This window comes from Xiphophorus couchianus, chromosome 3, assembly GCF_001444195.1.
Source record: "Xiphophorus couchianus chromosome 3, X_couchianus-1.0, whole genome shotgun sequence".
NCBI lineage: Eukaryota > Metazoa > Chordata > Actinopteri > Cyprinodontiformes > Poeciliidae > Xiphophorus > Xiphophorus couchianus.
This window is the reverse complement of record NC_040230.1, coordinates 14,724,286-14,738,712: the sequence shown is the minus strand read 5'-3', so window position 1 is coordinate 14,738,712 and position 14,427 is coordinate 14,724,286. Positions and strand designations below refer to the sequence as shown.

The following is a 14,427-nucleotide window of genomic DNA, read 5'->3' as shown; positions in this document are numbered from 1 at the left end:
TGCATTTTCTCCAGCAGGCAAATATTCCCACAGCCTGATATTACCAACAGGCTTTGCTGTTACAGATCAACCCAGAAGGAGACTGCAAAAAACTGTACCAGCAGGAGAACGATCCTAAATACTCAGGCAGAGCTGGAATCAAATCCAGACCTAAATTCACTTGAAATTATGTGGCGAAACTCGGAATTTATGTTGGAAAAAAGGGTCTCTGTCCAGTCTAATGATATTGATGAATTTCGATTGTAAAAAATGTTGTGAACAATGCATCCTTTTTCATTTCACAGTGATGCCTGTGTGGTGTTGTGTTGGTCCATCACATAAAATTTCATCAGAATGGACAATTGTGATTGTAACAGATAAAGCTGATGGTAAAATATTCAAGGGTTGCTAATAATAATAGACAGAAAACGGCTGGTAAAAGAACACTTTAAACCTTAAAGGAAAGAATCTTAAAAAAGAATAAAAAATTTTTATGCAGTATTTTTCTGTTTTTGTTTTTAAGTACCTAAAATCGGAATCTTTAGAAGCAAACATTATGTTAAACTCTTAAAGGGCTGACTGCAATACAGGCCTTTCATGAAAGACCGGCTAACTGCTGCTCGTTCCGTTTTACTGCAGAAGGTGCCGGATTCTGTCGCCATGGCACCCACGCCTCCTCCTCCCCAGCATCAGCACCACCTTTATGACTGTGCTCGCGCGAGCTGCCGCATCTCCCGAGCTGTCTGCACGTTCGGCGTGCCGTGTCATCACGCATGCGGAGGGGCTTTTCGGTTTGCAAACATTATTATTCACCCAAGTGTCGGAAGAGGGACGCAGAGAGAACGAAGAAGGGTTAATAAAGATGAGCATGGATAGAGTGATACGGTACATGTGCGTGATCTTTAAGTGACGGCTGTGTGAGGCTTGGTGGGAAGCAAAGAGGTAAACATACACTCGCACACACAGAGAGAGAGAAACACACGCTCACTCTAACACACGGTCTGTACGGGATGCCCGCGTGACTGCAGGGAGGAAAGAAGCGGAGGAGGAGAAAGATGGGGTCTTGGTGGACCATAGCAAAACCTCAGAAATTAAGTTCTTAATTATCTTCTCTTTTTTTTTTATCCGATATATCATCTGATCCACCTGGCTGCTATTTTAAGACAGTTAGCAAATCTATGCTCAGATATTTCTCTCCATCCCTAAGTCGCCATAATTAGCCGCTGCTTCCCGGACGGACCGATATAATCTTCTCATCCCTTTACTGGCGTTTCCTCCTGTAGGATGATGAACTGCAAGGTCGCCAGGTAGGGAGCGCACATGTCGGGAAGTCTTTCCTCATGACCGGGCGCACGCATGTTACCTTTGCTGCACGGAGCGCAAAACAGCGAGCGATCGTTGGCCGCTTTCTTTGGGACGGTTCGAGAACCTGCGGCCTGCTCGGGGCTCCGGTTATACCGCAATGCCACACGGGCCGAGATGAGGGAGAGGCTGAGAGCCGGCGGGGAGGAGGAGGAGAAAGCGTCTGCAAGCAGCAAATGATGCGAAAAGGGAGGATTTAAAACGAGCGGAGTCCATGCTTTACTCGGCTTTAAAGTTGTGTTTTACTCGGACCGAACAGGAAAGTGGCACAAGGTGTACTCTGCGCTGCATGGACTGAGACTACGCTGCGTCGACTATAACTGTCTCAGCAGCAGCAGCAGCAGCAGAAGAGCTCAAACGTCAAGTGGGGTGAGTGCTGTGGTTGTGTAGAGGGCTGCTCGATTCTCAGCTTTCTGCTGATCAAGTTCTTGGACTCACTGACCGGTCTGGACATTACGCAGGAACCATTGCACCTGCCAGGGGGTCAGCTTGATGCATGAATTGTAGCACAGTTATGCCAGCATTTACACCAGTTCCTCCTCTGCTCTTCTGTGTTTCTGCCTACACAGTTTGTTATATGAACTCAGTGCACAAGTAAACATCTTCCCATCCTCCTCACATAACACACACACCCACGCACACACCCACCCACGCGCGCACACACACACACACACACACACACACACGCCTACAGACAAGACAACCATGCCTTCACCTTCAGACTCCAGCAGCGTGGCTTCAGCCTCTGGATCTCGCGGTTGGTCTGACAGTCGCAGAGGCATGTCAGGCAGGGGGCCCGGTGGGGCCCGTCTGCTGCTCTACCTGGGTTTGTGCCACCTGGGGCTGGGAGCCATGGTTCTGGCCTTCTCTTTCACCAGCATGGCCTTCACCTCATCCGCACGCGTCCGGCAGTCCTGTCCATTCTGGGCTGGCTTCTTTGTGAGTATGACTGTAGCCAAAGCTTGTTAAATGAAACCAAGCTGACTGTAAGTTGTGTGTGTTTTATGTATGCATTTGTCACCAGGTGGTGGCATCAGGGATAGTGGGAATAATCTCATGGAGAAGACCTCTAACACTGGTGGTATGTTTTTCACTGCATTTAAACAACTTTTCATCATAACTGGGGGGAGAAAAAGAGTCTTCAAACTTCTGGGAGCATTTCCCATTTTGTCACATTACAAGCACCCAAAGGAGAACATGATCAGAGAAGCAACAAAGATCTGGCGTGTGCACATGTGTGTGTGTGTGTGTGTGTGTGTGGGGGGGGGGGGGGGGGGGGGGGGGGGTGTTGACAGAGAAAATATTATGCTATGCAAAATGTTATGTGTGAATGAATGAGGCAGCATAGGGACAAGCAAGCTTGTCAGAGTCGACTGAAGAAAGATTGAGCTAATTAAAGGACAATCATGTCTTTAGGAAAATACAGGGAAAACCTAGAAAGATTTTAGGGTGAGCATGACAGTGATTGACAGCACTAAGGCCCTCCTCCTGAGTCTGATTGTTTCTGACTGAATGGTGTATTTCTGCAGCTACCACTGGAAGAAGGCAGAGGGGCTCAATTTTTCTTATATATTATCTCTTATACTGTCACGACATAATGATGATTTTATTTTTATTTTTTAAAACATTTTTAAAACAAAAGCTACATACTGGAGCTTTAAATATGCTGCATAATTAATTAATTCACTATGCAGGATAATTAATTCAGTTTAGAAACCATCACAATGATTTGAGATGCATAATGTTTTAGTAGGATGCTCTACCAAAGTGTCAGTTTAAGCTTTATAATATTGAAAAAATAACATGCAGCCTTACTACAAACAATCAGGATGTTTTCTTTCTTTACCTTTCCACTCACTGTTTTATCCTCTTTGTAATATAAACAGTGAAATCTGTTTCTGTGTCCTTTAACATCATCTGTTCTCCTTGCTCGGTTGCAGACAGTTTTAATAACCCGCTCTAAATTAAGCATGGCCTCTGCATCCCTCCACAGGTGTCACTGTTCATGTTGCTGTCTGCAGTGTGTGTGATCCTCAGCCTGGCCGGCTCTATGCTCTCCTGTCAGAACGCACAGATGGTCAAGTCAATGCTCAACTGCCAGGTGTGTCTGAACTGCTGTCTTGTCCTCGCAGCCCTCCTTGTGCTGAAATGTCCTTCCAAGCAGATGCATTAAGAATGAGCCAGGAATAATTTGAACAATGTGAAAGAGCTCCAGACGGTGCTTTACTGTGATTCCCTCTGTATGATAATGTGTGTAGGTGGAGAATGGTCTCTGTGTGTGCTGTGCAGGCACTCAAGCCTGCTCCATGGTGGAGGAGGATACCCTGGTTCTGTCCCTGAATGGAGACTGTCACTCAGTCAAACATCAGTTAAAGGTAAGCACTGTACTCTGCACATTTATTCCTGGCAGATTGTGGGGGAAAAAAAAGCTCAAAATAAAAATATTTATTCCAGGATAAATATAGACTGTGCTTAGTCTTATATAATATGTGGAAATGTTGGACCTCGTAGTGAGACAGATATTTTTTGCACACTTTCTCTAGATCATCTGGAATATCGGAGCCTCTTCTATGTACTCTTGGCTCTGTCTCTTAATATTTCAAAGATGTCCCAGTCGATCACGGTTTCCTCCGACCGAAGCTGACAGTTCCAGTTAAACTCCCAGTAGCATTTGCTTTTGAGATGTTGGGGAAGAAATCATTTTTCCCCTTTTTGGTGCAGCTTTGCTTATCACAATTATTACTTCACACTTTTTTGTTGATCTCACTGACTATATAGACAAGTAATATTTTGTAGCATAATTGTAATTTCATGCTCTCTTGCCTTTCCAATTTTTAAGCTTGACTGAGAGAAATGATCCCATGCATAATGTCTATCGCATCATAACAATATCCTATGGAAACAAGAAGACATGAATTGCTTATTAGGAAAGTTTCAAAAGTGTCTTTTTAACATTCTTTAACACATACATTTTGTTTAAACATTGAATTTGTAAAGCATTTTCAGTGTTAACTACAAATTATTTGTTTAGGGGTATTTACATATCTTTACCAATGTTCCAAAAATTGTTTAGCACCTTACAAAATTGCCTGACATAGGAAACATATGTGAGCATGAAGTGTTACATTTTAAATGTTATACAGCAGATGAATTACCAAAAAAAATGCTTGAGTTGAGTTTTTTGTGAATCCCTGTTTTGTGCAGGACCTCCTGTTCAGTGCGTGTGGTCTCAGCATTCTCTCCACCATCATTTGTACGCTGTCCACTGTGACTTGCAGTATCCACATATTCTCCTTGGATCTCGTGCACCTGGTGAGCGCCGACGCAGCACATTTCATTTAAGTGGCTGATCTTTTTTTTTTTTTTACGATGCAGTAGAGTCACATCTAGAATTCAAGGTATCAGTTTTAAACACAAACAAACCTTAATGCATCCTTTGTGGTTACCGCTCAGCTCGCCCCTCATCGCTCCCGCTCAGTCAACCCAGAATGCACCACTCCGCAAGATGCCTTCCTGACCAACATCATGGACTTTGAGGAGTTTGTCCCCCCCATTCCTCCTCCTCCCTACTATCCCCCTGAATACACCTGCAGCTCAGAGACAGATGCTCAGAGGTGCCATAGTACTTTTGTGATATTATTAATCTGTGTGTTCTGTAATAGCCATTGTGTTTATAATGCAACACACACTTTTAAAGAATAATTATCATGTTTGCATCAACATCCAGCATCACCTATAATGGCTCCATGGAGAGTCCTGTCCCTTTGTACCCCACTGACTGCCCTCCTCCCTATGAAGCTGTGATGGGCCAAAGAGCTGCAAGCCAGGTGAGCCTCTGTGTACACACAGTACCATCGGACATTTGCTCAGAATGTCCGAGCAAATGCCGGACATAAATAAATGTCGTATATTTTACAACATTTTGTAAAATATACTTTACGAAAGTATATTTTCATAAATATACTCTGGTATATTTATGAAAGTATATTTCTGGTTAGTGTCTGGTGTCTGGTTAGTGTCTGGTTAGCTCACTAACCAGACACTTTCCTGGAATGTCCCTGGAACTCAAAGACTTACCAGGTACATTCCTATAACTCACAAGATACTCTCATACAACTTACCAGATACTTCCCAGAACTCTTTTTGAGCTTACTGGTTACTTTTTCTAGGAATGTATCAGGTACTTTACTTCATTTATTAGATAATTTTCAGAACTTTGTCTTGTAATTTACTGAGTACTTCACAGGATCTTCCCTGGAATCTATTTGTCACTTTGCAGGAACTTGTAAGGCAACTTCAGGAACTTACTTGGGACTTTTAAAAAACCGTATGTACTTTCCTGAACCTGCAATGTACTTTCCTAAAATATGGGAAAATGTAATGAAAGATCCTTGAAAATACGTTTTAAGTCACTTCCTTATAAAACCCACTTCCTGAAAGTGCCCAGTAAGTTATACAAAATACCTACAAGACAAAAATGTTGGGAACCACAAACTCCCTGGTTTAAACATGCAGAAACCAATGTACTTAGGACCAAAGAGTGGGAGTAATTGGATTTGGTCTGTTTAGATTTAGTTTTAGAAATGAATGATAATCCATGTTCTTGTTATACCGATTAAGATGAAGAATAATTTTCCCCCTAAAAAGCTCATAAGACAAAAAAACTGTGATGGCAATCATCTGAGACTGAATTTCACAAATGAAGTCAAAATAATATTTTTTTTGCTCAATTAAAATAATGTTTTATGCATTCGTTTTTAGAAAAATGGTACATTTAAATATTCAGAATAACAGAGATGTGACTGGGCAGTGCTAAGCTTTTATACGTCACTCTGCAGCATCTTTCTTCATTTTGTGTAATACTGTCCTGATCCTTGTCTCTTGTGATTGCCAAGGCAACAGTGTTTGACGCCCATGGTACCGAGCTGTCTGGAGAGAGAGGGACCTCTACAGCCTTTAGCGGAGAAGGTGCAAAAACAGTCCATCCATGTCTGTCTGTCATGTTGTGTGAAGTGTGTAGAATATAGGTAAATCGAGTTGTGTAGTTGCATTCAAAATGTAAATAAAGACCAAAGTTCAAAGAAAAATAGTGAAAGCCCACAATAAACTAGAAATGACTCTTTTGCTGTTTTGATATTCGAACAGCAACCAATAATTAATGGAATAAAAATCCCAAATCAAAACCAATAGAAGCACAAGATTATATTGCTCTCATGCAGAAGGTACAGGAAGTTTTCAGTCCCCTTTAAAATTTTCACTCTTTCTTTCATTGGAGCCATTTGCTAAAATGAAAAAAGCTCAAATTACTTCTCGTGAATTTACACAATGGTATGATGTACCATCTGTCAAGATGACAGAAAAAAATGAAATGTAGGAATTTTTGCAAAATTATTAAAAAGAAATATGAAATATGATATGGTCATAAGTATTTGTCTCCCATGAAGTCATGAGAGAAAAATTGTATACTTGGACTCACAGAGATGCTCAAAAATAAAATCCCTCCTCGCCTTTTGGCTTTCTAGCAAATACCTTGAAGATTGGAGGCAAGACTAAATTGTATCACTATTAAGAACCCACCAAAACCCAAAGCCCCAGTTCTATGAGGAGAAGTAACCACAGAGCATGATGCTGCCACCACTAAGTTTTACTATGGATGTCATGATGATGCTCAGTACTGTTTTTGTGTCAAATTAACTTTTTGGAGTTATTGTCCAACACTTCTAGTTTGGTTTTATTGGACAATGACCATAGCACATTCTCCTACAATTTTAAACTGAATTAGATGTTTTTTTCTAAAGAAAATGCTTCTGCTCCATTTCCTAGACATCAAACCACCTAATAGCCTCATTAAAACCAATGAAACTCAAGAATATCATTTCAGATGTGGGGTGGGGAAATCAGAAGTAAGCAGGGCTGGCCACTGGTTCTGCATTTTCACCATTAATAGATGACTCTCGTTGTGCTCTGGAATATAAATAATAATGTGCAACTTTTTGTTTCTGTATAACCCCAATGTAAACTGTGCTTTTAGCTTCTTTAGCTAACAGTTGGAAATGTGAGATATATTATTACTTGTGGTTAAGGACAATTTAAAAATGAAGCATAAAGCTGCTTCAGTAATAGTACAAACCATGACAGGGATTTAAAGTTTTTTTCTTAACTGGGAATGTTATTTAAGTTCATGGTTATTAATATTTAGAAAGTAATTTAGTGTTAAATTATTTAATATATCACCATTCAAAAATAAATGTGAAGATTTAGATAAAATTTGCAGTTTTATGTAGATACATTTGAGGAATTGGTAAGAAATGTCAAGCAAGATGACATATTTAATATTGTGAAACTTGACTGAACATTCAAGGGTTTTCTTGAATAATAAAGAAAAACATTTTTTTTCTTGTTAGTATCTATGGATAGTGGTTCTCTGTTAATGTCAGAGATTGTGGACATCCCTGATGATTCCTCCCCCTCTGAAGACTCGTGTTTGATGGAGGTTGGCATAAGGAGCCATGGGGGCAACAGGACCTGTGCTGACAGGGGCGACGGTTTCTTCCGTGGTCCACAGTGTCAAACACCAGAAAGTCCACTGGCAGGAGGACCGAGGGCAAGACGGTTCCTCAGAGGGGAAAGGTCTAATTCCTGCTCCTCGCCTAGCACAGCTACCAATACATACAGGTGAGAAAAAGCTCAAAACAGTTAAAATTCCTCCTTAGTTTTGAGGAGACATTTTAACTCTCCCAGTCTGTTTTCCAGGTCTCCTGTGCTGCACCGCCAGGCTGTGTTAGCTAGCAGCTGTTCCCAGCTGGAAACAATAGGAAACTCTCCAAATCAACAGCAATGTTTCATCCCAGAGATTCAGGTGAACCTCACCGACCCCTCAAACCAGGAAGCTGCCCCGGCCTCATCCATTCCCCCTCCATCATCTTCCTCAGCAGCCTGTGAGCACGGGAACGGACTGCTCCCTCCTCATGGGGCCCTTTACCTTCGACGAAGGGCTGAGAGAAGTGACAAACATGGAGGGACTGTTAGAAGACAAAGTGAAGGCTTTTTACGCCTTGGGAGGTCGCACAGTGAGCCAGGCCTCGGTTCTTCAACAGACACAGGTGAGGCGAGGATTAACAAGAAAACATTTACTCCAGTTTTACAGTGATGACAAAAATATACCTTTTTTTTTGTTCCAGTTGACTTTGGATCCGGAGGCAGCAAGGCATCTACAGACACAGGTAAGAGCTTAGAGGAAAATCTCCTGTTCCACCACATCCTAAAGGTGCCCTATTGGATCAGGTTCTGGTGGCTGTGGAGGCCACTGGAGTACAGTCATTGTCATGTTCAAAGCAGGTTGAGATGATTTGACCTTGGTAACATGAGATGGATCCATGCTTTCATGTTATTTATGGTAAACTCTGACCCCACCATCTGAATGTCACAGCTGAAATTGAGACTCATCAGAGCAGAGAATGTTTTTTCAATCTGATATTATCTGATTTTTGTGAGCTTATGTGAATTATACCCTTGGTTTCCAGTTCTTAGCTAACAATAGTGGCAACTGGTGTGGTCTTCTGCTATATCTTCCCACTTTCCTTTGACCTCTGATACCAACAAGACTCTTTTTCTCCATACATTTCCTGCCCAATGGTTGGTTTTTCTTTTTCAGACCATTTTCTGATGGTTTTGAGTGAAACTCATACTCTATCAGTTTCTGAAATACTCAGACCAGCCTATCTGGTGTCAACAACCACACAATGTTTAAAGTCTCTTTAAAGCGAAGTGAACTTAACTTGTTAAGTTCACTTTGCTTTTGTAAGTTTATTAATCTTACAAAAACACTTTGCATAAACAGACACTCTTCTTAATCTCTTCATAATCACTTTTTACCACTGCCTAGGATACCTTCCTGACTATTAGTAAAAAAAGATCATGTATTAAACACACAGTCATTAAAGTTGAGGGAAGAGACAAATCTTTTGGTATAATTTGGCAGTGCATAAAATTTGCATTCATTTTCCGGTAAAAAGTTTCCCACTGCTTAGGGAAACAAAATCATAATCAGAGGTCCTGAACAAGAATTTAAAAAATAACAGAAAAATATTCTCTTCACCATGTCTATTAGCCTTAATGCATTGAGTCACAGCTATGTAATTGGTTGTTTCATCAATTGCTTTAACAAGCAATAGAACTGATGTACCTAATAAATATGAAGGTGAGTGCGTACTTTCATTATAGATCATACTACCTACAATTTCTGTCCTTTTTTTTTTACTTCAAAGCTCCATCTTCCGAAGCTTGTTTGTTGCCTCGCTCTTCTGTGGCTCCTCCTTCTGCTCTGCCAAGTAAAGGCGGCATTAAGACAGCAGCCACAGGTGTGCAAATCCCCCCTAAACCTGCACCAACCTCACCTATACGTATACCTAAAGACTGCCACCGCTCTCTGGGAGACCTGAAGGTAAATCACTTTCGCACCAAAAGTGAAGAAAAAAAAACATCAAAAGACTCCAAGCTCTGACATTATTACTTTTCTTGCTTTTTTTTTTTTTTAAGGTTACCCGAGTTCTGGTGGCTCGCTTCCTGCAGCGCTCCAAACGTAACCTGGGGCCACCCTCTGAGCATGCTGGGAGCACAGGACAGGGGCCAAAGAGGAGAAGTGGAGTGGAGACGGCTGGCTCTGACCACCTGTCTACTGAGCAAGTATGACACCCAAACTCCAATCCATTTTCAGCACTTATTCAGCATCTCCAGCCTTCAGCTCCTCTTCAGCTTTATTAAATTACCTCCAGGTGTCGCGGACCCCTTGGAGCACCAGCCGCGGACACCCCAACGCTCACTCCCATCATCCTCACCGCCGGGGACATCACCATTCCCATAGCGACAGTAGACACAACCGGCACTACAGCAGTCGAGCGCCAGAAGGGATCCACCTGCGCAGCTGCGGAGATCTGAGCTCCTCCACTTCATCGTTGCGTCGATTGATGGCGCCTCATGTGCCTCATGGGTCATCTGGAGCTCTCTATTCAGAGTCTGTGCTGTGACGAGAAAAAGAGGGCGAAGGAGGAAAGAGGACGACAAGATAGTACGATTTTGACAAAAGTGAAAACATTCAGAATTTATTTTTCAAAAGTCTTCCCCCCTTTTCCTCTTTGTCGCCTCCATTTCCAGAGGTCAGCTGTGAAAACGGCTTTACTTCAGAGGTGCTTCGAATGGACTGAACATCAACGCAGAGCTCCAGCTTTCTTTACGAACAAGGAGAACAATGATCAATAGAGAATGACCATTTACAGTACAATTGCATTTAGTCTTGTGCAACTTTATGGGTTCCAATACATTTCTCATCTTTTTTTTTAACATCGCTGTTAGACCATTCCTTTGCTCAGGTGACGAGATTGAGAAAATCCTTAATTTAACTTATATTAACAGAAATACCACCAAAAGCAGTCAGCTGAATACAATGTCTCACAAAAGTATTCATACCTTGGACTCCAATAATTCTTTTTTCCTCAGATGAAAGTCTGAAGAGTATAGTGTACACTATTAATCAGTGCCTCTAAGTCAGACCTTTGTAGGTCCACCTTTTACCAAAATTACAGCTTCCCACTGATTGTTGCAAAATTGCACCAAATTTAGTCAAATTGGATGGGGAGAATTTGTGAAATCCTCCTAATCCTGCTAACGCTTCCTATTTTTGAGGCCTTCGCTGAACAGAACATACTGTATGTATATACTAGGGCTGTATTATATTAAGAAAACTTTAGATAATGTTTACTAATAGTGGATAAATAAACTGTTAACAGTGTTCAGGTTTTCTGGCCCAAGGCTGGATAGAGAAATTCTTACAGATTAGAAATTCTCTATCCAGCTACTGGAACAAAATTAAACATGTTTGGGAAAAAAAATCACAAATTGGCTTATATGAGTTATTTTGGCAAATGAACAAGTATCAGACTTTTCTTAATGACTTTATCAGAATGACCTAATGCCCCCCTAAAATATTTTCTTCTGCTATAAACAACAGACACCACCAAATAAACCTACTGCATGGAGAGCCTTAATGCATGGCACTAGAAGGCGATCCAGTGTTTTTTTCTTCCAAACTCTTTTTTGTGGACAGTGATGCTGCTATAATGATAAATTTACAATACATTGTTCAGCTCTACTTATTGCTGACTTACGTTGGACTCTAACTTAAGAGTCCAATGTAACTCTTGGACTCTTGGAAGTAATTAAGTAATTACTTCTGAATTGCTTAATTCAGAAGTAATTAAATGACTTCTGAAGGCAAATAGTTGAACTGCACTCTAATCAGGGGTATGAATAGAACTGTACAACACATTTTTCAGATTTTTATTTGTAAGAAAGTTTGGAAGTCATGCATCGTTTACCTCCTACTTCACAATCATGCACTAGTTAGTCTCGGTATTCCACATAACATTCACAGAAAATTCATTAAATATCATGTCGTAACAAGACAAAATACAAAAAATGTAAATGGGGTGTGAATACTTTTGGAAACCTCTATATAATGTATCATAAGATGCACCAACGAGTTTGCACTTGAGGACAAATGCTGTTACAAAGAAGATCCTAAATCAGCTTTATTTTACTCTTTTTCCTCCCCTTTATTTTAAGAGTTATTTTTCGCCAATTTGGCAGCGTTCGCCTAAACAAAGCAGCCAGCATTCCTTACAGAGACACCAATGGCCACCACAGACATGACTCCAGTGGTTGAATTGTACCACGGTGCGTGTGATATGCACACAAAAAGGTGCATGTTTTTGCTACAGCTGCAATACTGCGGGAACCTTGTGCATTTGATTCTGCCTGTAACAATTGCTCCGAATGTCTTTATCTGCATGTTTGCTTCCTTATTCTGTTTCTCCTCCTGCACACAGGACCTGTGATGCAACCACTTGAAATGTTAGTTGAGGTCAGGGACAAAGTCATCTGCCAGGTGGCTCCACACTCGCCTCTGGACCTTGGCTACAGGTGGATGATCCTTGTCAGACGTGAACTGCTTTGAGAGGCTCTTGCAGTAAATGTATCATGAAGTTCTGGATACACACTGTGTTGTTACATTTCGGCTGTACAGTGGTTGTTTAAAGATGATTAAATGAGGGGAAAAAAACTATAGAAGTGTATAAACACCTTTATATCAGACTGAATTTTTAAGCTGAATACACTGACGTCAGTGAAGGCACATTTTGGGAACGTACCAGTATGCATCTACACTAATAAACACAAAAACACAGACACACTCGGAAAGGCAATGAGATTTGTTTCTACCTCCTGTCTTGCATTAAATTTTATTCATTTAAAGAGACATCTGTATTGCAGGCCCACCTGACTAAAACCTTTCACTCTGAATGATAAATGTACACTAAATATGACACCTATTTGAAATTTAAATGGAGTGTTGATAGAAAAACTTTTATTGCAAGTTATGTGCTTAAATATATGAAATAAATAATAGAAATAAAAAATGTTGCTGTTGTTTAAGTGAAATGAAAGACGGTCATTTTTAAGACACCTGCAGTGAAACACATGGATGTCCCATTTATAGGTATGTTCAGAAGTTCACATATACTCACCATGGTCATGGTGAACGGCTTTACAGTCAGACGAAACACAGTTACTTAATTTGTATCTTTGGACAAATTAAGGAGAGGCTTTCAGTTCTTTAAATCATTGCCGAGTATGGTGGTGGCTATATCATGCTGAGGGTCTGTTTCGCTGCCTGTGGTGCTGATGAATTTTACAATGGAGGTGGAACAATATAGAAGTAGAACCTAGTTGGCTGAGAAATTGCTTAGAGACAGATAAATCCGACTAATATTGAGTTTCTAGAATGGTTCTGATGGCAGTACTTGCCAGGTCTGTGTTAAATGGTGTTTGAGCAAATGTTTGTAGGAGTGTATGTACTGTATGCACAATTCTGACCCTGAGCATATCAGAAAACACAGAAAGCAAATTCAAATTAAGCCTTATATTCTTGATTTTAAAAAATTCTCTAAGTCAACTCTGAAAAAAGATGAGTTCGAGACAAACCTGGAAGCTGAAATTTAATGACATTCCTGCCCAAACTTCTGACCAGAGCTGGAGGAGATTGTACACTAATATTTCAAATGTGGCATGGTCAAAGTCAGATTTAAGAAAAAAAATCTAACAAACACCCAAGTATAAGAAAAGTTTGCAGGAGAAAATATATATAAAACTTTAAGTTTAAAGGCAAACATTGGTCAGATCCAGTAGGGGATCTTTTTATGGCATAACACCAGAGTTCTTCTTAATGTTTTATATTAGCTTAACATGACCTTTACAGCTCTTGATTTGTACAGCAATTTATAGTTAAGTAAAATAAAGCATAATTCATATATGTATTTAACCTTTATTTAATATGATAAATCCCTTTGGGTTGGAGATTTCTTCTGCTAGAATGAACTCCGTAAGAGGCCGTCAACACTATCATAATAATTGTAGGTACAAAAGATAAATTACAACCACAGAAATTTGATCAGTTCATGATTGATCAATAATTTGGAAAGTTACCTTCTAATTAAATGAAGAGTTTCTGCAAATATAGTAAAAGCCAAAATAAGATTTAGAAAGCTAACCCTGTTTTTCTGTATTTAGGAGTTTATTTTTCCATTAGGAGACTGATATAAAATTCATTAATTTATTAATAAACATTTGGAGACTCTATTCAACTATAAAGCTCTTAGGATTTAGAAGTATCACGTTACATTAAAAAGTAATTGGGAGTAAGGCTTATTTTATTTTATTTATTTATTTATTTATTTTTTGCTTCCTCACTCTCGGTTAAAAACATCATAGATTTCTAGAGAAATGATGTAAAATCACTCTGCAATTTCACTGGTTGCTCTTTTACTTCTTTATTTCACCTGTGCAATGAATACTGGATTTAATCTGACCACTCCACTAAGCTCCGCCCATGTTTAGGTCCTATTGGTTGATCATCACAAGATCCTATCGTGGTTCGATGCGAGCAACCAATGAAAACGTCTAATGTCAGATGAAGCCTTTTCTTACCTCGCCCAAATGCAGGGGATGCTGGGACATTTAGTTCTGATAATTCCA

General features: G+C 40.3%; 1 protein-coding gene across 5 annotated transcripts; it reads left to right on the top strand.

The window, feature by feature from the left end:
- Positions 1-723: 723 nt before the first annotated feature.
- On the top strand, positions 724-12,449 carry fam189b (family with sequence similarity 189 member B). 5 transcript variants are annotated; one of them, XM_028013365.1, is made up of 15 exons: positions 725-921; positions 2,063-2,280; positions 2,366-2,422; positions 3,335-3,442; positions 3,600-3,716; positions 4,546-4,653; positions 4,795-4,955; positions 5,069-5,168; positions 6,237-6,309; positions 7,746-8,016; positions 8,095-8,444; positions 8,523-8,564; positions 9,609-9,784; positions 9,880-10,026; positions 10,116-12,449. In XM_028013365.1, the coding sequence occupies exons 2-15, from the start codon at positions 2,122-2,124 to the stop codon at positions 10,365-10,367; spliced, it is 2,121 nt and encodes a 706-aa protein (XP_027869166.1). In that variant the 5' UTR covers positions 725-921; positions 2,063-2,121; the 3' UTR covers positions 10,368-12,449. The 5 variants fall into 5 exon arrangements, with proteins under 5 accessions (XP_027869165.1, XP_027869166.1, XP_027869163.1 ...); XM_028013362.1 differs by having other exon boundaries at positions 1,263-2,280; XM_028013363.1 differs by having other exon boundaries at positions 725-1,710; positions 1,911-2,280.
- The last annotated feature ends 1,978 nt before the right edge of the window (positions 12,450-14,427 follow it).